Source organism: Sapajus apella, unplaced genomic scaffold, assembly GCF_009761245.1.
Source record: "Sapajus apella isolate SASKATOON/1434 unplaced genomic scaffold, GSC_monkey_1.0 scaffold6, whole genome shotgun sequence".
In the NCBI taxonomy this organism is placed as follows: domain Eukaryota; kingdom Metazoa; phylum Chordata; class Mammalia; order Primates; family Cebidae; genus Sapajus; species Sapajus apella.
Genome location: NW_022436946.1, coordinates 27,026,586 through 27,054,216, shown reverse-complemented (window position 1 = coordinate 27,054,216; position 27,631 = coordinate 27,026,586). Strand labels below are relative to the sequence as shown.

The 27,631-nt window shown below is 41.0% G+C and overlaps 1 protein-coding gene across 1 annotated transcript; it reads left to right on the top strand.

Annotated features, from left to right (window-relative positions):
- Window positions 1-23,361, top strand: SMPDL3A (sphingomyelin phosphodiesterase acid like 3A). The gene is made up of 8 exons (XM_032274894.1): window positions 1-294; window positions 8,021-8,234; window positions 9,309-9,453; window positions 15,240-15,336; window positions 17,851-18,020; window positions 19,071-19,251; window positions 20,135-20,259; window positions 22,732-23,361. The coding sequence occupies exons 1-8, from the start codon at window positions 183-185 to the stop codon at window positions 23,047-23,049; spliced, it is 1,362 nt and encodes a 453-aa protein (XP_032130785.1). The 5' UTR covers window positions 1-182; the 3' UTR covers window positions 23,050-23,361.
- The last annotated feature ends 4,270 nt before the right edge of the window (window positions 23,362-27,631 follow it).

Here is a 27,631-nt window from a genome sequence, read left to right as displayed (position 1 = left end):
GATCATCGCCATACAGCGGCTGAAGGTCATGCGAACTGACGCGCTGCAAAATCTGCCTTTCCACGTGATCAGCTGGGCGTCTATACCCGCGGCCGTCTTTGCCTCCTCCTCACCGTCAGGCCTGAAGGTCCGACTGTAGCTGCAGGACAGCCCGAGCCTCCGGGTGGGCCCCGCGGCCCTCTATGGCGCTGCTCCACGCGCTGGTCTGCGGCTTGCTGACTGCTTGGCTCTACTGCTCCGGCCTCGGGCTGCCAGTGGCGCCGGCAGACCGCAAGAATCCTCCGCTGGCGGTAGGTGAGTTGCCGGCTACCCTTCTCTTCCGGGCAGGGGCGGAGAGAGCCGACCGGCGGCGCCTGCGCACAGCCGCAGAAAGAGCGTCGGGGGCAGAGGTTCCGGCGAGCCCGGGTCCTGACGTGGCCGGCGTTGACTACGGCGCCCGGGAGGGCGACCCAGGGACGAGAGCGTGAGGGCGTCCAGCCGGGGCTGGGCGGGGGGAAATGCCTGTGCCCGTGGGGGCGCTCCAAGGGCGCATGGGCAGGATTCTGCCAGCCTGGCTGTTGTTTACATCCTGCGTTTCAGTTGATTTGCTCCTCGGGGCAGGAAGGAAAAGCTGTGGGACTCAAGGGAAAAGGAAGCTGGGAGTGGGGTGTCCAGCACTTCTAGAGACCCCGAATCGGTCCTGAATGGAAAGGGACTGCAGTTTCCCCCTCAGCTCGCGGATGTACATTTCAGCGGGACTCAAGAGTATCTTCTGTCCTGCTCGACCGAGGTCGGTGGCGTTTTCTGCCACTGTCCCAGCCAGATAGTGAAAGCACCCTCGGTGTAGACTCGCCCCTTAGCCTACCGGGGACTCCATTTCACCCAGATGTTCACTAGGCTCCCTGCGGGCGGGACCCATTTCACTCCCAACACAAAACAGTGCCTGTCACAGTAGTGATCTCTAAGTGTGGCCCTGGGCCGGCGGCAGCAGCAGCGACACCTAAACTTTTTAGCATTGCAAATTTCCAGCCCTTCCCAGACCTACCGAATCTGAAACGCCGGCATTGGAGTTCCACAAAATGTTGTTTAACCAAACCCTCTGCGTGATTCCGTTCCGCTAAGTTTGAGACTCCTTGGTCCAGAATAGATACATTTTGGTGAGAATGCCATCTGAGGCTCCAGTTTCAAAAATCAAGGTGCCCCACCTCCTCGACTCCCTTAAAGATAATTGCACTGTTAGAGGAAAAACAAAATTAGAGAAGGGGAAGTCCTGTTTCCTTTTGGGGGAGAGTCGTCCTTGAGACTCGGTAGCCCCTGAAACCTCTCTCTTCCCTGCCTCTGTGCTTCCTCAGGACTTAGGAACGCTCTAGGGTAAATATATTCTCTTTGAAGGCCAATTCCTCTCGACTCAGCTTTCTTGAGGTAAGAAGCAAAAACTGTAAAAACCGTAAATCCAGTTTCCCAACTGTGTCAAATGTCAGTCATTACAAGAAATTGCCCCAAAATATTTATGTATACTGGTTTCTGCTAACAGTTTAGCTTGTGTTACTTTAATTATGTGACTGGTTAGGGTATTGAAATAAAATGTCTCAGGTTGCTTGAAGCCACACAATGGCAAATTCACCTCATTGGGCACTTTCTGGGTACTATGTGAGTCTTCACTTCTCACCTCTATTTTTTTTTTTTAAGAAGCTGCAAGGTTGAATCCTCTCCTACTGAAGGGAAGGAAGAGGGGTTTCTGGATGTCAAAGGTCTGACACGTTACTGGAGTTACGGGGTTCAAAGGTCTGAAGTGACTCAGCAGTTTCACAATTCTCCTTGTTGACTGTAGTGTTATTAACGTCCAACAGTACCAAAACGCATTTAATAAAGAGATCTTCCAAACAGGCTTTGTGTGGGTGACAAGGCCGCTTTATTTCTCGCTCAGGTGGAAGTGGGCCAAATATGAAAGGACAGGAGAAGCAGATAACAGTGGGAATTGGCTTTATAGGTTAGGGCGGGGTGTTGCAGAGTAAGATCAGTTACTGTGGTGGGGGATAGAGGCTAGGAGTATACTATACCATAAGTTCAGTTACAATGGCGGGTGGGGTAAGGCGGAAGAGTAGTTAAGATGGTGGGGTGGGGCAAGGTGTATTCATATTATACGAACAGTTAAGATGGCAGGGTGGGGTGAGAGGCTTGTGCAAGGGAAGCGCTGCTGGACGTTTAGGGATAATGGCGAAAGCAGGTTGGGGATGGGGGAGGATCAGCCGAGGCAGGGAGGACTTCAGACTTTCTGGGTCCAGGCTTGCACATGGAGACCTGATATAGTGTTTTGCATGTTTTCCACTTGATGTGACCACTCCCCTACCCCCTCTTCTCAGCTCCAAATGCTTGGACTTCCTTTCAACATCCACCATGCCTGGCTACTGCCTGCTTTTCTTGTGTTTTTGCTTTTAAATTCCCAGTCTTCGCTTTCTGCTTTGTCAGGTTTTGGTGGTCAGAGGACAAAAGTCCTAGGAAGCTTCACATGTGTGCTTTAGACTTAGTAGGCTGGGACCTGCTTGTGTATTGGTACTGTTAAAGCAAACTAAATACGACTTGAGAGGGACTCCTTATTTCTGTATTTGAATCCTTGTGGATGAACTGTAATCTAGCTTAATAGATGAAACTGAAAACTAAGAGTTAAATAAAGAGTATGCTCTTTAAACTAAGATAAGAGCTAAATAAGAGTATGTGCCTGTAACAATAGCTAAGTCTTGGCCAATCCCAACAGCCATACTTCAACCATTCATACTGCTGAGTGTTCAAACTGTTCAAATTAAGGCACACGCTGAGCTGAACTATGTCTGAACTGTGGTTCATTGGGTTCTTTAGGAGAAGTTATAACATTTTCTTTGTGTTAAAAAATTTTCTGGTGTAATTTTGAGAGTTTGCTTGGATATGTTGAACACATACATATTTTTGGAAATCTTTTGAAAGATGGTCTGCAGAACAAGAAAGCGTGGTGTAGTAAAAAGAACTTTGGACTTCGAACTAGGGAACGTGGATTGGATGTGGGCTCTGCCACAGGCCAGGCCTTAGAAACACATATGTGCACACATTTTTTATACAATTTCATTAGGAGAGGGAGATGAGGCTTCCAGATGTTCATTATTTATAAGTTGCAGGTTAAGAACCTGTCAGAGCTCTGTTCTTGGCTTCTATTTAAAGACATCTTTTGGTGAATTTAAATTATTATCCCCTAATTTATCTGGCAATGCTATGCAGTAGAAAGACTGGAAGTCTGGAGAAGCTGGTTCCAGTTAAGCTTTCATGACTGAGTCATCATGTGATCTTGAGGATATCCTGAAATTTGCCTTTGCCTAAATGTCATCATATAAAAATTAAAGAATGTTTGTTGAAGGGCTGAAGTGGAAATTTTGCCCAGGATTTTGTCAGCACGTCAGCAACCGTCCGTATTTTTAAAACTGATCCTATTTTGGTTAGTAACTGCCTCTTTCTGCTTCTGTGCCTCAATTTATTGCTTACTAACTGGAAAGCCATAAGAAGAATGCCGCGTTGTCTAAAACCTGCTGCATTGTCTAAAGTCCTGAATTAACCTCCCTTGCCCCTTTACCTATAAAAACTGTGCACTTTTCTTAGCCGGGGTCCAGACTTTTGGGTGTGAACCCTTCTGGGCTCGCCGGCATAATAAAATGTGTTCCTCCTGTTGTATTGGACCGAGCATAGAAAGTTAGCACCAAGACAAAAGTATGCCAGATTGCAGGGTCATTTATTATGCCGGCAACCACAGAGGACTCACGTCTCTCCAACCTGTGGCGTCAAAAGGAGGCTGCCAAGACTTTTTATACCCGAAAAACCATCTTGGGAGTGGGGGTGAGGAGCGGGGATGGGGATGAAAAGGTTTTGGACATTCCAAGGGCTAGGGGATTCTGTGATTCATCTCCTGGGCGGAGACGAGGGCGGGGGTCTCCGGACATTCCAAGGTCCGGGGGATTCTGTAATTCACCTCCTGGGTGGAGACGAGGGCGGAGCTCTCCAGACATTCCAAGGGCCAGGGGACTTTTGTCATTCTGTTTGTTACTTCAGTGGTTTACAGAAGTCAAGATAAGCATTTGTTTACACACAGATCTTAGTTATCCTGGGCTGCTTATTTTAGTTATTACTAAATAACTAAAGCAAAGGCTAGCAATTCTGGCACAATATCACACTCCGATCCCCTGAGTGCCGCTTGGGTTTCTTGTCAGGAAAGATTTTCCAGAACAGGGCTACTATAGGTCATGCATATTCTAGATGCTGGAGATATAAATCTAAGTACTAAATTACATCAGACGGGTGTACTCTTAATGCATTTCAGGTTTGGGTTTACTGAAACAAGTACTGAATATGTTTATAGTCTGTTTTCCGCCCATCTTCACAGGATCACAGATATCATCATCTGTTTCTGAGACAGAGTTTTGTTTTTGTTGCCCAGGCTGGAGTGCAGTGGTGCAAACTCCGCCTCCCGGGTTCAAGTGATTCTTTTGCCTCGGCCTCCCAAGTAACTGGGATTACAGGCATGTATTTTTAGTAGAGACGGGGTTTCTCCATGTTGGTCAGGCTGGTCTCAAACTCCCAACCTTAGGTGATCCACCCATCTCAGCCTCCCAAAGTTCTGGGATGACAGGTGTGAGCCACTGCGCTGGCCATTTTTTTTTCCCCCAGAGGCAGGGTCTCTGTCACCCAGGCTGGAGTGCAGTGGCCCAACTTGGCTCACTGCAGACTCAATCTCCCTGACTCAAACAAATCTTTCACCTCAGCCTCCAGAGTAGCTGGGACTACAGGTGCCTACCACCACTTTTGGCTAATTTTTGTAATTTTTTTTTTTTTGAGACTGAGTTTCGCTCTTGTTGCCCATGCTGGAGTGCAATGGAGCAATCTCAGCTCACTGCAACTTCCTCCTCCTGGGTTCAAGCGATTCTCCTGCCCCTCCTTCCCTAGTATTTGGGACTACAGGTATGTGCCATCATGCCCAGCTAATTTTGTATTTTTAGTAGAGACGGGGTTTCTCCATGTTGAGCAGGCTGGTCTTGAACTTCTGACCTTAGGCGATCTGCCCACCGCAGCCTCCCAAAGTGCTGGGATTACAGGCGTGAGCCACCACTCATGGCCAATTTTTGTATTTTTTGTGGAGATGGGGTTTCACCATGTTGCCATGGCTGTTCCCAAAATCCTGAGCTCAAGCAGTCCTCCTGCTTCAGCCTCACAAAGTGCTGAGATTGTAGGCGTGAATGCCAGGCATCATTATCTGTTTTCATGTGAGGCAAGTGAGACTGGATATATTTGAATGTGAAAACATAGAGGAATTGTATATGGTTAAGGATAATGTGGACTCTGGAGTCAGATTTCCTGAATTTATAGTTTAGCTCTCTTGCAGATGATACACGTAACTTGGATTTAATCTCTCTGGGTGCTTCGGTTTCTTATCTGTAAAATGGAGTATGCATAATAATAATCTCATACATGTGAAGCATAAAAAAATTGTACTACACATGTAATAAGTACTTGAATTTTAAGTATTACTTGGAAGTGGGGTTTGAAGTTAAAAAAATAATAACAGTAAAACTACCGTTAAAGCGTAGCAAATTATTGTACCTTAAATAATCTGTTCAACAAAACAAAACAAAACAAACTACCATTGAACTTACTTGGTACCATACACCTTCTAAGTGCTTTCCTTCTAATGAGTCACTTAACCCTTACTGTAGGCACTATTATTATTCCCATTTTACCAATGAAATAGGCCAAGAGCACACAGCTAGATTAGTAGGTGGCGGAGCTTGTATTGGAAGCCAAACAGCCTGACTGTGGTCTCCACTCTTAACCAGAACATTGTATTGTTTCATGTTCATTTACTACACCCTTACATTCTCTAAATAATACAAATACATGTTCACATTAAAAGGATCTTCTGGGGTGACTGAGCTATTTGCCATCTTTACTTTTTGTGCTGGATAAAGTATATCTAAGATGGAAATAAAGATTGAGGTATTTTCTACATTATGGGATAAAATAAAATTGCTTTTGGCAGATGTTTTCAAATAGTGACTAAGTACCAAGTAATTGATCATAAAGATGGTCTTATGTCTACTTTCTTCTGGATCTTTTGTTTACCATTTCTTACCATTACCATTTGTGAATATAAATGTGTTATAAAATTATAATGACAACTATGTTGGGAAGAAACAACAAGCAAAAGATATCTCACCGTTTTCACCTTAACATAGCAACTGTTTTCATCTTATTACCCCAGCTTTGGGTTGTATTCGGTTGTATCATATTGATATACTTTAAACTTTGCATCCTACCTGTTTGCTCTTTGTTTGTGGTGTAGTACATGCTACTTTGTCACTTCCAATATGTTTCTGATATAAATTAGTCATAATTAGAGTAAACTTGAAAACTCAAAAGTACGGAAAAATATCTCTTTATTAAAATAATTTAAACATGGGCTATAAAGATCATTGAATATATATGTAAAATGATGTATAAACAAACTTGGAGACCCTTCAGTATGGGAGTTCAGATTTATTAGCTGTGTGTACTTGAACACATTTTATGTTGGACCCAGCATTAGTTTTTCAGTTCTAAAATGGGAACCGTAATTCCCAGTTCAGAGAGTAGTTTTGAGAATCAAATGAGATAGTATATTAAAATTGCTTCGCCAGGCGTGGTGGCTCAGGCCTGTAATCCTAGCACTTTGGGAGGCCGAGGTGGGTGGATCACCTGAGGTCAGGAGTTCAAGACCAGCCTGGCCATCATGGTGAAACTCCCATCTTTAGAAAAAATAAATAAATAATAAAAAAATAAAAATAAAATTGCCTATCACCATGCCTGGCACATAGCAAATACTTAATAAAGACAGATACCACTCTGATTATTTGTTCTAGTATTACCTTCAATAAAAGAAACTTTCTTTTTTTTTTCTTGAGACAGAGTTTTGCTCTTGTTGCCCAGGCTGGAGCACAGTGGCAACTTTCTTAAGATGATTTCCAAGTAAGGTTGCTATCAGATGGGTTTGGCTGCTTTCTAAAAACCCAATGGAAGCATCTTCTTTAACAATTGTTTCCCTTAATATTATTTAACATTTTATACGAATATGTGATAGAAGATGTACCTCTATTAAATAACTTTTAAGAACCTTTGAGAATTCCCATTTTTGGCTTAAAGCTTGTATTAAAGATTTATGTTCTTTAATGTTGAGAGAAAATGTTTATAAGAAAGTAACAGTGATATATAATTACTGGTTCTGCAGTTTGCTTACTCACTGTGTAATCCTAACAAATGACATCATATTTCTATGTCAATTTTTCTACAAGAAGAATGTAAATAATTTGTAAAATCTTATATTCTTATAGGAGACATGCTATTAAGATACAAGATGATATTATCATTGATCTCTCTAAAGGATATTTTCATTTATTATGGAAACTTATCTTTGCTAAATAGTCTTTGTTAGGTTATCATGCTAATATGAATACCGAGCTCATCAGTTGTTTTTTCTGAGATGAAGTCTTGCTCTGTCGCCCAGGCTGGAGTGCAGTGGCATGATCTCAGCTCATCTCAACCTACGCCTCCTGGGTTCAAGCAATTCTCCTGCCTCAGCCTTCTGAGTAGCTGGATTACAGGTGTGCGCCACCACACTCGGCTAATTTTTTATATTTTTGGTAAAGATAGGGTTTCACCATGTTGGCCAGGCTGGTCTCAAACTCCTGACCTCAAATGATCCACCTGCCTCAGCCTCCTAAAGTGCTGGGATTACAGGTGTGAGCCGCCAGGCTCAGCCTGAGTCATCAGTTCTGACACACTTAAGTAGTAAATTGTTCCTACAGTTCTTTGAAGCTTACCTTCTCACAGAGAAGGATTGTATTTAACTTCAAGGCATATGAACATTTAAATTACCAGGGCTTTCCTTTATCACAGGGAGGAGCAACCATTTCTATTCTTACTATAAATATTTGTATGAGAATTCCAAAAGAGAAAAAGTAGATTTATCTGCATTTTTTTTCATAATCAACAGGACAGTTTTGGCATGTGACTGACTTACACTTAGACCCTACTTACCACATCACAGATGACCACACAAAAGTGTGCGCTTCATCTAAAGGTGCAAATGCCTCCAACCCTGGCCCTTTTGGAGATGTTCTGTGTGATTCTCCATATCAACTTATTTTGTCAGCATTTGATTTTATTAAAACCTCTGGACAAGAAGCATCTTTCATGATATGGACAGGGTAAGTGATTATATAAGTACCATTAATTACTCAATATTTATTTACAATGTCCTAAGCTTCCTAAGAGTGCTGAATTCCATAGAAGATTAATTAGGTTTTAAGAGTTATGTGAGTTAAAAAACACTGGGTCAAACTGATCAACATTATTAGAGGTAAAAACAATTCTAGAAGTGTTTATTTTTAAATACAGACTTTAGAAATATGTCAGTGTTAATGGATGAATCCATAAGCAGCACACTTGCATCAATGTCTTGAGGTGTTGATTAATGTGATATTAGGTCTTCATTAAATTATCAAAGACGAAATGCAATAATGGAAGTTTACCTGCCATGACAATTTTGTAAAGCATCATCTTCTGGCAGTATAACTAACTAGCTCCCATCATCATAATAGAGTAAAGAGGCCTATATTTCTTTACCTGGAATAATGACTATGTCTAATACTTTTTTTTTTTTTTTTAAGATGGGGTTTCACCATGACAGCCAGGCTGGTCTTGAACTCCTGACCTTAGGTGATCCACCCACCTCGGCCTCCCAAAGTGCTAGGATACGGGCATGAGCCACTGCGCCCGGCGACCATGTCTAATACTTATAGAGTATTTACTTTGGGTTTGGCACTGTTTTAATTAATTTATACATTGTAAACTTTAATTTTTACAATGGGTATTATTATTATTCCCATGTTACAGATGAGGAAATGAAGGTGCTGAACATCTAAGTAACTTATCCAAGTATACACAGCTAGTAATTGGCAAACTGGATTTCAAACAGGCATTTTGGCTGTGGTTCAGTAGAAATCTGCTTTTAATTATTGCAGTTTTTAGCCTCTTATAAATCTTCAGTTAAGTGGTGAAATAGGCTGGGATTTCCAGCTTATTTTTTGTATTATATTTTTGTTAATACATATTTTTCTTTTACAGGATTCTCTGTAGGGTAGAAGTAGGGCGAAGAGCAGTTGGCTGTAATTTGCTGTTTTAAAATGGAAGCCTGCAATGATAGGTATAGCAAGGCATCATGCATAAGTCTAGTAACTATGAAACTGATTTTGTTCTTTACAATTCTGTCTCTTTTTCAGGGATAGCCCACCTCACGTGCCTGTACCTGAACTCTCAACAGACATTGTTATAAATGTGATCACTAACATGACAACCACCATCCAGAGTCTCTTTCCAAATCTCCAGGTTTTCCCTGCACTGGGTAATCATGACTATTGGCCACAGGTAAATTTGATGTCAACTTTCAGAAGTGCTTAAATAATTTTTCCTATTAGTAGTGTCGAAATTGTGACAATAACTAGCCAGTGATAGGCATGGGGATGGGTCTCATAGAGGGAGAATATGGTCTTAATCCTAGCCATCAAGAAAGGCAAAGACAAGTGCTTTGGTGACTAAAAAAGGACTCTTTTAATAATTCATAAGAAGTTGTATCAATAGTGAGTTTTCAGAGGCAAATTATCCAGTTTTTACACTATTAATTTCTGTTTTCCTTCATAATCTTCTTCAATTTCTCTTCTTTTGAATAACATTCTTGTTCATTTTCATGTCCGTGACAAGGTTAGCAAGTAAGGTTAATATTGGTAAATATTTACTTTTTCCATAATTCTTATTAGGCCTACAAAGATGTGCATACCCTGATCTAAGCTAGATTGTAAATAAAAACAAAAAAATTACAAATTACCATAAGAAGTGAATGAAGAGACTGCCAAACAGGCTTTGTGTGAGCAACATGGCTGTTTATTCACCTGAGTGCAGGTGGGCTAAGGCCAAAAAGGGCATTAGTGAAGGGCGGTGGGATAGGAGTTAGTTTTATAGGTTTGAGGTGGGCAGTGGAAAGTTACAGAGTAACATCAGTTACAGTGGTTGGGGTAGGGGCAAGGAGTATACATTACCATAAGTTCAGTTACAGTGGCGGGTGGGGTAAGGCGTAACAGTGGTTATGATGGCAGGGTGGGTGAGGAGTATTCACATTATTATAAGTTAAGATGGCAGGGTGGGTTGATGTCCAGGGGGAAGCTCCACTGGGCGATCAGGGATAATGGCAAACACCAGGGGGTTATGGGGGTAATCAGCCAAGGCAGGTAGGACTTTAGACTTTCTGGATCTGAGCTTACACATGGAGGACTAACAAGAAGCAAAGAGGAAGGAGGTCCATGTTCAAGTCCATTTTATCTAATTAAGACATGATTCAAGGCAGAGACCGTGTTCAGAATGTTTAATGCCTGAGATAATCCTGGCTCCAACGGGTTTTTATTTGAGAAGCTACCTGTGCATAACAGCCAGATACTAGTCCTGGTTACGGCATCCTGTTGTAGTAGTATAAAATCTTAGGTTTGTACCCAGAGATTGTTGTTTAGTCCAGGGCTTCACAACTGTCTCCTGTGGTACAAATTCAGCCTGTTCCTTGTTTTTGTAAATAAAGTTTTATTGGAACACAGCTGTGTTTCCATTCATTCTACATTGCCTATGGTTGTTTCATATTTCAGAATAGAGCAGTTGAAATGGATATAAAAAGTTTGCTGACCCCTGGTGTAGACCAACCCTTTATGTTATAGATGAGAAAACAAAGGCTCAGTAATGTGAAGTGCTTGTCCAAGTGCTCAAAATCCCTTGGGAGCAGAGCCCCTACTCCAGATCTTTTCACCTCAGATCTGTGTTCACTTAAACCAACATCGTTTTGCACATCCTTTTTCTTGCCTGACTAATATACTCAGTGTTTCGCAAACATATCTACTTTCGTGCCTCTCTGTGTCCAAATTTTTCTCTTTGCTTAGAATATCTTCCCTCTCAGGTCAAATGACTGCTGAGTGAGGGGCTTGATTATTTTATTTATTTATTTTTTTTTGAGACAGAGTTTCGCTCTTGTTACCCAGGCTGGAGTGCAATGGCGTGATCTCGGCTTACCGCAACCTCCGCCTCCTGGGTTCAGGCAATTCTCCTGCCTCAGCCTCCTGAGTAGCTGGGATTACAGGCGCGCGCCACCATGCCCAGCTAATTTTTTGTATTTTTAGTAGAGACGGGGTTTCACCGTGTTGACCAGGATGGTCTCGATCTCTTGACCTCGTGATCCACCCGCCTCGGCCTCCCAAAGTGCTGGGATTACAGGCGTGCGCCACCGCGCCCGGCTTGATTATTTTTTTAATCTAACCTCAATAGAGTAATTTCGAAAAGTTGTATTCTAGAACAAGCTTAAGTTTCTTGGCCCTGGCCTGCTATCTTGAGATGAGTAAAATATATGAGTCTTTTTGAGTCAGCCTGTGAACCAGTGGTCAGCTTTTGTTCCCATTGAGATGTTAGACCACACCGTGAAGCGGCTTGGGGATAAATGAACTCCAGCAGCCCAAGGTCACACACATTGTCTTTATATGCCTTAGGTGGCAGGAAGACTAGAATATTGGAAAACACAGGGGTTAGAGTCATAGTCACTAGAGTGTAAATCTTTTTTTTTTTTTTCTTTTTTTTTTTAAGATGCGGTTTCACCATGATGGCCAGGCTGGTCTTGAACTCCTGACCTCAGGTGATCCACCCAGCTCAGCCTCCCAAAGTGCTAGGATTACAGGCATGAGCCACTGCGCCCGGCCAGAATGTAAATCTTTAAGCATTCCTGCTCTCCCACCCCCCCCACCTCACTTCCCTCCCAGCCCTGCTTTTAATAGCTTGGCCAACTTGTGTGATTCATTTACTATCCCTAATACAGACATCACTCATTTGTAAATAGAAGCCATAATACCTACCTTGCAAAGCATTTGTGAGCATTGGTGATATGAAAAGGGCATAGCTTACTACCTGGCACACTAGAAACCCTCAGTAAGTGGGGTGGTAGTGATTGTCGCATTAAGTGGTGACACAGGATGCATGTTTGTAACTCCTTTGAGGATTTGTTTCATTTTATTTTTATCTCTGTCCTCTTTTTGTCAAGTCAAATCCTACAGTTCAAAGACAGAAATGTTACCTATGTTCTATAACATATCATATTATATTAATATATACAGCTAGGATAAATTGGGCAACCTGCATACCTTTAACAGTTAATTTTTTTTCTCTTTCTAGCTTATGATCTTATATTTAAAAATGTTCTGTTATTCCACTACCATCTTTCTACCTCATAGTTTTGGAAATCTCAAATGTAGCAGGAAACTTCCACAATAAATTTTCCTAGAGGCTGATATCTGAGATCTAATTCTGGAAAATGTTAGAAACAAATTTCCTAAGTGCTATTTCTCCGCTAAAATCCCATATTCATGCAGCATAGCTACATAAATATACATTCTACATAAATATACATAACTATATAAATATACAGTCACACAAGTGACCCTGATCTCTGACACAAACTGAAAATACATGTTTGGTCCAATTAAAACAAGTCATTTGGTTGTTACTTGCCCTGGATATATCTATATTTCCATCATGTATTAGGTGCATGTATCAAGAACTGCTATGACTTGGGCATCTAACTTTTGATAAACTCCTCTCAGAAATAGGTCTATTTTACCAGTATAAAGTAGAAAATAGGGCTGGGCATAGTGGCTCACGCCTGTAATCCAAGCACTTTGGAGGCCAAGGCGGGTGGATCACCTGAGTTCGGGAGTTCAAGGCCAGCCTGACCAACATGGTGAAACCCCGTCTTAAAAAAAAAAAAAAAAAAAAAAAGAAGAAGAAAATAAACAGAGTGAAACAGGGGCATCAGTCATTAAACCTAATATTAAAAAGCTACCCAATTCACACCAGGCATGGTGGCTCACACCTGTAATCCCAGCACTTTGAGGGGGGCCAAGGCAGGCAGATCACTGGTCAGGAGATAGACCATCCTGGCTAACATGGTGAAACCCTGTCTCTACTAAAATATAAAAAATTGACCGGGTGCGGTGGCTCAAGCCTGTAATCCCAGCACTTTGGGAGGCCGAGGCGGGTGGATCACGAGGTCAAGAGATCGAGACCATCCTGGTCAACACGGTGAAACCCCGTCTCTACTAAAAATACAAAAAATTAGCTGGGCATGGTGGCGCGTGCCTGTAATCCCAGCTACTCAGGAGGCTGAGGCAGGAGAATTGCCTGAACCCAGGAGGCGGAGGTTGCGGTAAGCCGAGATCATGCCATTGCACTCCAGCCTGGGTAACATGAGTGAAACTCCGTCTCAAAAAAAAATAAAAATAAAAAATATATAAAATATAAAAAATTAGCACATACCTGTAGTCCTAGCTATTCGGGAGGCTGAGGCAGGAAAATCACCTGAACCCAGGAGGCAGAGGCTGTAGTCAGCCAAGATTATACCACTTCATTCCAGCCTGGGTGAGACTGAGACATTGTCTCAATTAAAAAAGGTACCCAATTCACAAATGATTTCTGGGTCTTTTTTTCTTTCTCTCCCTTCCTTCCTTCCTTTCCCTCCCTCCCTCCCTCCCTCCCTCCCTCCCTCCCTCCCTTCCTTCCTTCCATCTCTCTCTTTCTTTCAGACAGGGCCTTTATCTGTTACCCAGGCTGGAGTGCAGTGCAGTGGCACAATCATAGATAAATGCAGCCTCAACCTCTGGGGCTCAAGCTATCCTCCTGCCTCAGCCTCTCAAAGTGCTGGGATTATAGGCATGAGTCACCATGCCCTGCTTCAGTATTTACTTTCTTAAAGTTTTGTTTATTTGTTTTCCCGCTGAATGAGGGTCCCCATTTACTTCTACACTAGAGCTTATGACCCCCTGAGATACTTTATGATAATAAAAATGTTTTATACTTTTATTATTTTAAAAATCAAAATATTTTGATATAATTTATGCTGCCATAAAAAGACTTCTCTAAATCAAAGTGTGTGGTTGTAAATCTTTATTCAAAGAGTTAAGAAGCTTATAATAGTTCAGAAGGCTTTATTAAATTCTAAAACATGATGTTTTCCTGTTACCTTGCATCAGGCAGTGCCCATTCAGGCTCGAACCTGCCTTTGGTGTCTCTTTAATGAGCACACTTCCATATCCATCCTACATCCTAGCCATGCTAAAACATGAGCTTTTCTCTGTGTGTGGCACATACCTGTGACTGTGCCTATGGCTGTACCTATGCCTGTGTTTGTATCTGAACCATTGCATTTGCTTTGAGGCCCTTTTGTTAAAGGCCTGGCTCAACTGCTGTCTTCACTCTCTACCCTAATTCCCTGGGCTACACTTTTTTTTTCTTTTCTTTTTGAGACGGAGTTTCGCTCTTGTTACCCAGGCTGGAGTGCAATGGCACGATCTCGGCTCACCGCAACCTCCGCCTCCTGGGTTCAAGCGACTCTCCTGCCTCAGCCTCCTGAGTAGCTGGGATTACAGGCGCACGCCACCATGCCCAGCTAATTTTTTGTATTTTTAGTAGAGACGGGATTTCACTATGTTGACCAGGATGGTCTCAATCTTTTGACCACGTGATCCATGCGCTTTGGCATCCCAAAGTGCTGGGATTACAGGCGTGAGCCACCACACCCGGCCTTTATGTGTTTTTTTTTTTAGAGACAAAGTCTCACTCAGTCACCCAAGCTAAAGTACAGGGGCGTGATCTTGGCTCACTGCAACCTTCGCCTCCTGGGTTCCAGTGATTCTCCTGCCTCAGCCTCCTGAGTAGCTGTGATTATAGGTGCTCACCACCTAGGCTAATTTTTGTATTTGTAGTAGAAACATGGTTTCACCATGTTGACCAGGCTCTTCTTGAACTTCTGGTCTCAAATGATCCGCCCGTCTTGGCCTCCCAAACTGCTGGGATCATAGGTGCGCCACTGCGCCCTGCCCTGGGCTGCACTTGATTGTTCTTGCTTCCAGGCTCCCAGGACCTCTGTGTTAGTGCCCAGCACACTGTCTTAAAGTTAATTGGTTACATTTTGTCCCCAGTCTCCAACTAAGTTATATTCCTTGAAGATGAAGTCTATCTAATATTCATCCTTGCATCTCTAGATGCCTAACACAGTAGTCAGTACTCAAGTAATGTTTACATTAATTCAGCCATATATCTTTAAAGTTTCAATGGTGGACTATATTGTTTGTGGCCAGGATCAACTGCCTGTAGTCACCAGTAAAGTGTACAATGCAGTGGCAAACCTCTGGAAACCATGGCTGGATGAAGAAGCTATTAGTACTTTAAGGAGAGGTAAGTGAAAGACTTACTTATTCCTATTTTGCCTCAATTTTTATTCATGTTGTTTAGACTTTTTTTTTTTTTTTGACAGAGTCTTGCTCTGTCACCAGGAGCCAGGCTGGAGTGCAATGGTGCAATCTTGGCTCACTGCAAATCTCCTGCCTCAGCCTCCCAAGCAGGTGGGACTACAGGCACGCACTACCACACCCAGTTAATTTTTGTATTTCTTAGTAGAGAAGGGGTTTCATCATGTTGGCCAGGATGGTCTCGATCTCTTGACCTCTTGATCCACCCGCCTCGGTCTCCCAAAGTGCTGGGATTACAGGCGTGAGCCACCGCACTGAGCTAGACTTAAATTTTTAATGTTCGCTTGAATGTGCCAATTCTGGAGCGCCTCTGCCCTATTACTACAGTGAGTAGTAATGCTGCTAGTGACACACGTCATGAACCTGTTTATCTTGCGGGGTGCTCTTCCTGTTCTTCTTCCACTCTTTTGTTCTTCTTCTACTCTTAATTAGGTAGCTATGTTCCCCGTGGAGCAAAAGCTGAACTTTGGATTTGAATGTAAATAAAAGTGTATGTTTCTCATTGGAAAATTGATTGAGAAGAGCGAATGGACACTACTTCTAACCAAGCAGCACAATTTTATAAAACAAACAGCTGGTAAAAAACGAAGCTTTTAACATGGACTTTGAGGTGCTTGGGAAAGTAATGCATAATTAGTGCATAGTAAGGCTTCCCTGGGTAATGTCTAAAGGCCCTCTGCTCCTGTGGCTTTTGACACATTATGTAAATCCCTGACATTTTGTGAGCTTAGCTGAGGTGCCAAGCTGTTAAACGAAGACTTTGGTGTTTTTAGAATGTTGAGAAGAATTTCAAGTTAATGGCTGGATTTCTGTCAGTTAAAAGGCTTTCTTTCAGTATTTTTATTAACCCTTTGGCTTTTGTCACTGTTTTGTTACTGTTTTTGCTAGCATACAGCAAATCACAGTATATGTGAATTCGAGACATGATATCTTAGAATTAGACTACGGTTCTGATTAATCTAGAGAACTATATTTAGTCTTTTTTTTTTTTTTTTTTTTGAGACAGAGTTTCACTCTTATTGCCCGGGCTAGAGTGCAAATGGTATGGTCTCAGCTCACCACAACCTCCGCCTCCTGGGTTCAAGCGATTCTCCTGGCTCAGCCTCCTAAGTAGCTGGGATTATAGGCACCTGCCACCACACCCAGCTAATTTTGTATTTTTAGTAGAGACAGGGTTTCACCATATTGGTCAGGCTGGTCTCGAACACCTGACTTCAGGAGATCTGCCCCCCTTGGCCTCCCAAAGTGCTGGAATTACAGGCATGAGCCACCATGCCCAGCCTACTTCTAGTCTTAGGCTTCACATCCTACAAGACACATGGAGAGCTTGTGTAGGTTGAAGTGAAGGGAGAGCCACAAAGAATGATCAAGATTCCTAAAGAAATGCTCTGCGTTCTAAGGAGGCTCAGCATAAAGCAGGGGAGGCAGAAAACAGCTGAGAAGTAGAATTCAGGCCCTAAGAAAAAGCTGTATGAGTTTATAATGATACCCATTCCCATGACAGCAGTCAAAGCTCCAGTTAAACACTGGAGTATAATACTAAGTTAAAAGTCATAAAAGGAATCCTGAGAAAGTCTTAGAGGCAAAAGTGATTTGGAGCAGAGATGCTCTGCATGAGGGGCCTGAAATTCCAGGGCCCCTAGTGAGACCTTTTGTCAATTTCTATGACTAGGACAGGAAGGGAAGTGTCTCAAAAATAACTTCCGACAAATTCAAGCCTAACTGCCCTGCTGCTACCATAGTAAAAATAATAAGGTGTTATGACTATGAGAAAAAACAGAAAATTAAAGAGGCAGTGATCCATCATGATTGAAAGCTAGAGAAAGCCACGAATAGTGAGTAGGCTCAAGGCAAAGAAAGCTGGGCCAGATCTGAGTGCCCAGCTCTGCAAGTGCCATTGCAGCAGACCCTTGGGTGTCCCGTCACCACTTATTCAGAGGCGTGGGTGGAATGATGCCTTTAAACCTCTTTTCCTCTGAGATTGTAGCAGCTGTGATTTGTCTGACCCTTTTCTTTTTTCTCAGTAATCTCTAGCAAGATCCATGTGTGTTACTATTCTTTGGATTTTATATTTCACAATGTCTCTCAGCTTAAGCCCCTAATCATAAAAATAGAAGTTGAAGTGTGAATCTTTCTTTCATAAGATTCAATCTTGTTGCTTACTGCCCAAACGCTTATTTATCTTTTCATCTGAATATTGGATACAACCATTATTTCAGCATGTTGGAAGTGCCAGCATGGGACCTAGCACCACAGCAGATTTTCAGTAAATGCTGTTAAATCTGCTTCTTATCTAATGACAGCCTATCTATGTGCCAACTAAACAATGAGAAATAAGTACTAGCCTCCTGACTGGATTGTAAACCCCAGGAATTTGCTTTTACAATGCCTTTGTATATGTGTGTGTTTTCCTAAATGTGTTTTAAAATTGTTTTTATAGGTGGTTTTTATTCACAGAAAGTTACAACTAATCCAAACCTTAGGATCATCAGTCTAAACACAAACTTGTACTACGGCCCCAATATCAAGACCCTGAACAAGACTGACCCAGCCAACCAATTTGAATGGCTAGAAAGCATACTGAACAGCTCTCAGCAGAATAAGGAGAAGGTAGATCCCATAGACCAAAACCATCTGGGAATGAGCAGAAGGCAAAATTTGTATGTTTATTAAACTTGGGGTGGAGTCTGGTATCAATAAAATTTGAAGTTTTTTTTTTTTGCATAAACACCTTACAACTCATGGTTGTTCTCTTTCATGTGGGTAGTTTTTTTTTTTTTAGACAGAGTCTTGCTCTGTCACTTAGGCTGGAGTGCAATGGCAACTGTCTTGGCTCATTGCATCCTCCTCAGCCTCCTGAATAGCTGGGATTACAGGCGCCTGCCACCATGTCTGTCTAATTTTTGTAGTTTTAGTAGAGACGGGGTTTCACCATGTTGGCTAGGCTAGTCTTGAACTCATGACCTCAGGTGATCTACCAGCCTCACCCTTCCAAAGTGCTGGGATTAGAGGTGTGAGACACCAAGGCTGGCCAAGTCATTTTAGTTTTTTTTTTTTTTCAGGCACAGGGATCTCACTCTGTTGCCTAGGCTACAGTGCAGTGGCACGATCATGGCTCACTGAAGCTTCAGCCTCCTGGGCTCAAGTGATTCTCCCACCTCAGCCTCCGGAGTAGATGGGACTACAGACAGGCATGCACCACCACACCTGGCTAATTTTTTTTCTATTATTTTTTATAGAGACAAGATTTCACCATGTTGCCCAGGCTGGTCTCAAACTCGGGGGGGGGGCTCAAGCAACCTACCTGCTTTGGCCTCCCAAAGTGCTGTAATTACAGGCCTGAGCCACCTTGCATAGCCAGTTTTATTTTGTTTTGCTTTTACTACTTTTAGGATTAGTGGACATTTATTGGTATAAAAAGAGGCCAAATCAAAAAATTGTGACTGAAGTCACGGGTCGTTACATCATCAACACTGTGCAAATATAGTGACCTTAATAGTTTTATAATTTCATCTCTTTTTGTTATAAATAGAAGAGGTGGTAGATTTGTTTTCTAAATTATAATTAATATACTTTCAATCTTGGGTATCTAAATGTCGTTTGGTTATGATAAATGTGCCGAAAGATTCTCGTGAGTCCTCCTTGTGCTGCTTTTTCCAGGTGTACATCATAGCACATGTTCCCGTGGGGTATCTGCCGTATTCAAAGAGCATCACAGCAATGAGAGAATACTATAATGAGAAATTGATAGATATTTTTCGAAAATACAGTGATGTCATTACAGGGCAATTTTATGGACACACTCACAGAGACAGCATTATGGTTCTTTCAGATAAAAAAGGTAATGTAATGCTGTGTTTGCATCTCCCCAGTCCAAGAGTCTAGAGCAAAGCAGTGAATATTCAGTAAATTTGCTGATTTAGTAAATTAAACATTTTATTCAAAAATCTGCCAGCACTAGCCTTTTCTGAATTATCCTCAATGGTTGTATGATGAGTGTGCAAATCATAATATTAGGCCTGCAGCTGGATTTCTTCAACATGAGCTCCTATTAGCTCCACAGGGCTGGTGTTACTTATTTGCCGTCAATACAAAAGCCTCAGAAACCCTCAGCTCACTCAAATTTTCTTTTAAATCTCCGTGTTTAAAGAAACATCATTCTTCTTTTAACTGCTACACTCAAGTTTCTTTTGATGTTACTTGTTTTATTTCTCAGAATTTAGAAAGCAAAGCAAAGTTTACACAATGGCTTAAAATAAAATATGTTAAGCTCTTACTTGTAAGTTCTTATTGATACATATATAAGCAGAGAGAATGATACAAACAAGCCCCTGTGTACTCATCACGTATATTCAACAGCTATTAAAATTTGTCCACATTTGCTTTGCCTATTCCTTTTATATTCTTTTAATTTTTTTGCTCAAGTATTTGAAAGTGAATCTCAAACACTGGATCTATTTCAGTACTTTCTGTATTCATTGCTAAAATATGTGGATAATTTACACAACCACAATAACATTAACTTACTTAACAAAATTGACAATATTATCCAGCATCAATAACAAAAATACCCCTATTTTCTCAAAATGGTCTCTTTATAGTTGTTTCAAGTCAGTATCCATCAATGATCACGTATTACTTGGCTATGGAGCCTGTTTGTATTTTTAATATAGTTAAACTCTATTATTTAAGAACGTATGTTTATGTGTGTGTGTTTTGTTCAGGAAGTCCAGTAAATTCTTTGTTTGTGGCTCCTGCTGTTACACCAGTGAAGAGTGTTTTAGAAAAACAGACCAACAATCCTGGTATCAGACTATTTCAGTATGATCCTCGTGACTATAAATTATTGGTAAGTTGGCAGATTTCAGAGCTGACCCCATATTTATGCATATCTTTGCAGGTTTCATCAGTTTAGTTGAATTTTTCTCAGACAGCTATGTGAGATGCATTTTATGTCAAAATCTCCTGGCATCCTTCTTTTTTATACTTGCAATGTTATCAAGACTTACTAAGTGTGAGCTGATGAAGTTAGTCTTTGGAAGGCTGTTTCTGTTAGTTCTAAGGACTTCACATTTATTTAGGTGAAGCTTTCATTGGATAGTGCCATGTTTGTGGACTTGCGTACATACTGAAACATTTCATTAAGCCATGCTCATTCTTCTTCCCTAGAATATAAGTAAGTATCAAGAAGAGTATAGGCTCTGGAACCATTCCCTCTCATGAGGCATATTTTTAAGCTTCTTTGTGTCCCAGTCTATTTCTCCATGGAATGGGAATTAAAGTATTATTTAATTAACTGAGTTACTATGAGGATTCCATGAACAAATCTCTGTAAAGCACTTAGAAAAATGCTTGGCTTATACTAAATGCTTAATAAATATTAACAAACAAGATTTTCTTTTTTTTAGAGACAAGGTCTTGTTCTGTTACCCAGGCTGGAGTATAGTGGGGCAATCATAGCTTACAGCAGTCTCAAAGTCATGGGCTCAAGTGACCCTCCCACCTCAGCTTCCCACATAAGCGGGACTACCGGCAAGCATCACCATGCCCACCTAATAGAGATGGGGGCCTCCCTATGTTGCCCAGGCTGGTCTCGAACTCTTGACCTCAAGTGATCTCCCACATTGGCCTTCCAAATTGCTGATATTACAGATGTGAGCCACTGGGTCCACCCAAAAAAAATTTTTAAAGGAAAAAAAATTGAGCTGGATATTGACCTTCAGGACAAAAGATCTTTGGAGCAGCTTCATGGCTGCTTGCTTTAGAACAATTTAGCACAAAAGGCTGGTCATTTGGCTTATGGGTACTTCGGTTGGGGTAACTTCCCCTTTCTACAATATAGTTAGAGAACAGTTCACTTCAATTAAAGCCATTGTTGGTATAATTGCTTTTTTTTTCTAGATGAATTTAAATAGAAGAAGGTTCTGTTATTTCCCAAAATAACAGACGGAGGAGGTAGGATGGCAGAAATCTGGTTTGATTCATAAATATTTGATTCAATGGGGAAATGAAACAATTGTGTGATAAATTAGTCCAAAAGAATTTTTTCTACAACTTTTAGCTGCCTAATTTTGAATCTGAACCTCGGATATATACATCTACATACATGTATATATCCATCTATATATATGTGTATGTATCTATATAGACACCATCTGAGGTTCAGACCCTGATGTATATATACGTGTGTACATATGTACCAATATAGGAAGATTTTCCTGATATAGCACTAAATAATTTCTTTTATTTTTTATTTTTTTAATTTTTTTTAAAGACGGGGTTTCACCATATTGGTCAGGCTGGTCTTGAACTCCTGACCTCAGGTGATCCACCCACCTCACCCTCCCAAAGTGCTAGGATTGCAGGCATGAGCCACCACGCCCGGCAGCACTAAATTTCTAAAAACGTAAATATCTTACATAACTTCTAAATAATTTCTTGAAATATAACAATGTGTATAATAAGACTCCATATTTTGAAAAAGCCAAAAATGTAAAGAAGTATGCATATTCCAAATATTTGTCTTTGTTTTGATATAAAGCCTAGAACACCACACATTCACTGGAGTACTGGCAAATGTTTAACAACTGGTTTACTGAGGAGAAACGTGCCTTAATTTGTAGTGTCTGCCAATGTCCCTGACAGAAATACTCACATCATGAACAATTTCAAGCTACCAAAGTGCCACAAATTGACTAGCAACATTCCTAAAAATGTGACAGTAGGCTTTTGTGAGCTGGTACAAGCTACCTCTAGCGCACCACTGATACACACAGCTATTAGTGATGGTTACCTCTGAGGTGTGTGAATTGAAGGTTTTTATTTTGTACCTCTCTCTGTATAGTTTGGATTATGTGCTATTATGTTCTTTCATTCTTTTCAAAATTGAAAAAGTGATAAAAGTTTTTTATTGAGCCTCTTTGTCTTTCTTTCTTTTTTTCCTCTTTTTTTGAGACAATGTCTTGCTCTGTTGTTCAGGCTGGGGTGCAGTGGCTCAATCTTGGCTCACTGCAACCTCTGCCTTCTGGGTTCCAGTGATTCTCCTACCCCAGCCTCCCAAGTAGCTGGGATTACAGGTGCTCGCCATCACACCCGGCTAATTTTTTTTGTGTATTTTTAGTAGAAACAGGGGTGTCACCATGTTGTTCAGGCTGGTCTTGATTACCTGACCTCAGGTAATCTACCCGTCTCAGCCTCCCAAAGTGCTGGGATTACAGCTCAGCCTAAAATGTCACATAAATTTTAACATGAACACTTCTTGTTGTACAGTGCCTTATGTGCCAAAAAATGAACCAGGCTTTGTTACTGTTCTTAACTGTAGGATATGTTGCAGTATTACTTGAACCTGACAGAGGCAAATCTAAAGGGAGAGTCCATCTGGAAGCTGGAGTATATCCTGACCCAGACCTATGACATTGAAGATTTGCAGCCGGAAAGTTTATACGGATTAGCTAAACAATTTGCAATCCTAGACAGTAAGCAGTTTATAAAATACTACAATTACTTCTTTGTGAGTTATGACAGCAGTGTAATATGTGATAAGACGTGTAAGGCCTTTCAGATTTGTGCAATTATGAATCTTGATAATATTTCCTATGTAGATTGCCTCAAACAATTTTTTATAAAGCACAATTACTAGTATTTTATAGTTTTTGTTAATAGAAAATGTAACACTGCTCTGATTCTGAGATCAATTTGTGGAAATTTTACATAAATCTTTGTTAATTTCTGAGTGGACAAGTAGACTTCCTCTCTTTGCTTTCTTTTTTTTTTTTTTAATGCTCAAATGTGATATCTTTATCATTCTGAATTTTATTATATGTTTAAACTGCTCATTAATAGAATGAAGGATGTAAATTGGATATAAATATTCAGTTTGTATAATTATATCTAATTTGTACCCTTGTTAAAATTGTCATTTATACAATAAAGCAAATGATTTATCTTTAAATATGATGATGTTTTCTTAACATGATAAATTTTTTTTTTCTAATACTTCAAGATCTGCAGGATTGTTACGTAGATATACACATGCCATGGTGGTTTGCTGCCTCCACCCACCCCCGTCACCTACATTAAATATTTCTCCTAATTCTATCCCTCCCCAAATCTCCCCACCTGCTGCTATCCTTTTCCTAGTCCCCCACTCCGCAACAGACCCCAGTGTGTGATGTTCCCTTCCCTGTGTCCATGTGTTCTCATTGTTCAATACCCACTTACGAGTGAGAACTTAACATTGATAACTTTTAGTTAAAATATTATGTGTTAGCTGAGGTCCAGTTGTTTACATCTCATACGTAAAGAGAGGTTACCACTGTTTACATGCACTGTCTACTCGTTGGAAAATACCAAGGTCTTATTAGGACCATGCTGAAACATCACAGGGCTTATATTGCCTCACTTTCTTAATTCTGTAAGTCTTTGGCATTGCTAACTTTGAAGGATGAGAATTCACACATTATACTTACTGCAACTGCCATACTAGCACAAGGCCTGGGTCCTAGTCCAGTGCCTGGCACCTAGTAAATAATTGTTGAAATGAATTAAAAGCTATGAATATTTTTTCAAAGAAACATCCTAGATTACAGTGGTGGCATTTTCTTTGTCACAGTATTCCAAGAGGATAAAAATGAGCCTTTTATTTAATGGGATTGTTTTTAGGACTTTTAATGGCTCAAGCTGTTTTCTGCTTTCAGGCTAAGAAAGAGAATTAAAGTAGAAATGAAGGGGAGGGTGGGAGGTTCTGGGGGATTTAAGGGAAGAGAACATTGTGTATCCTAATATTTTGGTATACTGAAGAAGACCGTTAAAGAAAAAAAAAAAAAAACTCATCATGACACTTGTTAAAGATGTTAAGGCAGACGTTATCCACGGTAGGACCTTGTGATAGGTATAGGGACCACTACAATGGAACCCTGCAGTGAGGGAGAGAGAGTGGATTCAGTCCTAACTTTGACAAGGCTGAGTGCAGATTTATAACTAAGGAGCAGGGTGGGGATCAGCGCATGGAAAATTACTAGGAAGAAAAACATCAAAGGGAAGAGATTTCTGGCTATAAAAACTTGATAGGATTATTGCTGAAGGCAGACTAGTGTGACAGGATACCAAGGATAGTAAGACACCAAAGATGGGGCATTCTCCTTAAGTGGACATAGCAGGATTCTTGCTCAAACTGGATCCTGCAAGAACAAAGAAGGAAGCTCAGTGTTGGCCTAGTTCAGCAGAGGAAGCAGAGGAGCCTTACTAAAGTTTTGGTCAAAGGAGAGAATCTTTGTCAAGATATAAAATGAGGGCCGGGCGCGGTGGCTCACGCCTGTAATCCTAGCACTTTGGGAGGCCGAGGCGGGTGGATCACGAGGTCAAGAGATCGAGACCATCCTGGTCAACATGGTGAAACCCCATCTCTACTAAAACTACAAAACATTAGCTGGGCATGGTGGCACGTGCCTGTAATCCCAGCTACTCAGGAGGCTGAGGCAGGAGAATTGCCTGAACCCAGGAGGCGTAGGTTGCGGTGAGCCGAGATCGCGCCATTGCACTCCAGCCTGGGTAACAAGAGTGAAACTCCGTCTCAAAAAAAAAATAAATAAATAAATAAAATAAAATAAAAAATAAATTACTATCTTGTAAAAGAAGCCTAACCAAGCCAGCCTCAGTCTACTATAATTGTTTCTACAATCTTTAAAATTTGTGTCAAGTGCGGTGGCTCACACCTATAATCCTATCGCTTTGGGAGGCAAAGGCAGGTGGATCACCTGAAGTCAGGAGTTTGAGACCAGCCTGGCCTACATGGTGAAATCCCATCTTTACTAAAAATACAAAAATTAGCCAGATGTGGTGGTGGGCGCCTGTAATTCTAGCTACTCAGAAGATTGAGGCAGGAGAGTCGCTTAAACCCAGGAGGCGAAGGTTGTAGTGAGCTGAGATCCTGCACTGTACTCCAGCCTGGGTGACAAGTTGGACTCTGTATCAAAAAAAAAAAAAGAAGTGTATTATCTGCCCCCTCCCTGCTTGTACTGCCTAAACCATGCTAGACAAATGTTGAGGAGAATAAGGAAAAGACAAATAAGATGCTTTGTGTTTTTAAAATATTTTGTTTTAATTATTATGGATACATAATAGTTAAACATATTTATAGAGTACATGTGATATTGTAATACAAGCATAGAATATGTAATGATCAAATCAGGGTAATTGGGATATTCTTAAGCAGGTATTATTTCTTTGTGTTAGGAACATTCCAATTCTACTCTTTTAGTTATTCTGAAATATACAATAAATTATTATCAACTATAGTTGCCCTATTTTGCTTCCTAATGTTGTACTGGATCGAGCGTAGAAATTTAGCACCAAGACAAAAGTATGCCAGATTGCAGGGTCATTTATTATGTCAGTGACCACAGAGGACTCACATCTCTCCAACCTGTGGCATCGAAAGGAGGGTGCCAAGACTTTTTTTTTTTTTTTTTTTGAGACGGAGTTTCACTCATGTTACCCAGGCTGGAGTGCAATGGCGCGATCTCGGCTCACCGCAACCTCCGCCTCCTGGGTTCAGGCAATTCTCCTGCCTCAGCCTCCTGAGTAGCTGGGATTACAGGCACGTGCCACCATGCCCAGCTAATGTTTTGTATTTTTAGTAGAGACGGGGTTTCACCATGTTGACCAGGATGGTCTCGATCTCTTGACCTTGTGATCCACCCGCCTCTGCCTCCCAAAGTGCTGGGATTACAGGCTTGAGCCACTGCGCCCGGCCCGCCAAGACTTTTTATACCCAAAAAACGATCTTGGGAGTGGGGGTGAGGAGCGGGGATGGGGATGAAAAGGTTTCAGACATTCCAAGGGCCAGGGGATTCTGTAATTCACCTCCTGGGTGGAGACGAGGGTGGGGGTCTCCGGACATTCCAAGGGCCAGGGGATTCTGTAATTCTGTTTGTTACTTCAGTGGTTTACAGAAGTCAAGATAAGCATTTGTTTACACACAGATCTTAGTTATCCTGGGCTGCTTATTTTAGTTATTACAGGTAAGCAAAGGCTAGCAGTTCTGGCACAATATCACACTAACACTAGATCTAATTTCTTCTGTCCAACTGTATTTTTGCACCCATTAACTGTCACCTCTTCATTCTGTCCCACCCCACTGGCTACACTTCCCAGCCTCTGATAACTATCATTCTACATTCCATCTCCACCAATTCAAATTTTTTTAGCTCCCACGTATGAGTGGGAACATGCTGTATTTGTCTTTCTCTGCCTGACTTTTTTCGCTTAACATAATGTCCTCCGCTTCCATCTATGTTGTGGCAAATGACAGGATTTCATATTTTTATAGTTAAATAATATTCCATTGTTTATGGCATTTTCTTTATCCATTCATCCATTGAGAAACATTTAATTTGATTTCATATCTTGGCTACCATGAATAGTGCTATAATATACATGGGAGTACAGATATCTCTTTGATGTATCAATTTTCTTTCTTTTGGATATATACCTAGCAGTTTATACATATAAATCCCCCCTCACTATATATTATATTATATATATATAAAACTCCCTCATATATAATATTTGTGTTAGGAACATTCCAATTCTACCTTTTTTTTTTTTTTTTTTTTTTTGAGACGGAGTTTTGCTCTTGTTACCTAGGCTGGAGTGCAATGGAGCGATCTCGGCTCACCGCAACCTCCGCCTCCTGGGTTCAGGCAATTCTCCTGCCTCAGCCTCCTGAGTAGGTGGGATTACAGGCACGCGCCACCATGCCCAGCTAATTTTTTGTAGTTTTAGTAGAGATGGGGTTTCACCGTGTTGACCAGGATGGTCTTGATCTCTTGACCTCGTGATCCACCCGCCTCGGCCTCCCAAAGTGCTGGGATTACAGGCTTGAGCCACCGCGCCCGGCCTATACTATATATTTATATAGAATAGACATATGGTATATTATATATTATCATATATTTATGTAGAATATGCATATTACATATTTTATATATTATAGATTTTATTATATATTATATATTTATTATCTATGTATATAGGCAGTGACTATAGGTATTTATATATTATAGCTATATATATTTATCTGTATTTATATTTTTTTATATAGAAGTTCTCTATGTGCATATATAGAGAGGTTTATATATATAAAAAATATGTATAGTGAGAGGTTTTATATATATAAACATGTATTTTATAGCTATAACTCCCTCATATATATATGTAAC

Bases quoted from the DNA above. Each gene is read 5' to 3' on its own strand.
- SMPDL3A (XM_032274894.1), top strand. From the start codon at position 183: ATGGCGCTGCTCCACGCGCTGGTCTGCGGCTTGCTGACTGCTTGGCTC. The intron at 8,235-9,308 runs GTAAGTGATTAT...TCTCTTTTTCAG, and splicing joins TCTTTCATGATATGGACAGG to GGATAGCCCACCTCACGTGC. The intron at 19,252-20,134 runs GTAATGTAATGC...TGTTTTGTTCAG, and splicing joins GGTTCTTTCAGATAAAAAAG to GAAGTCCAGTAAATTCTTTG.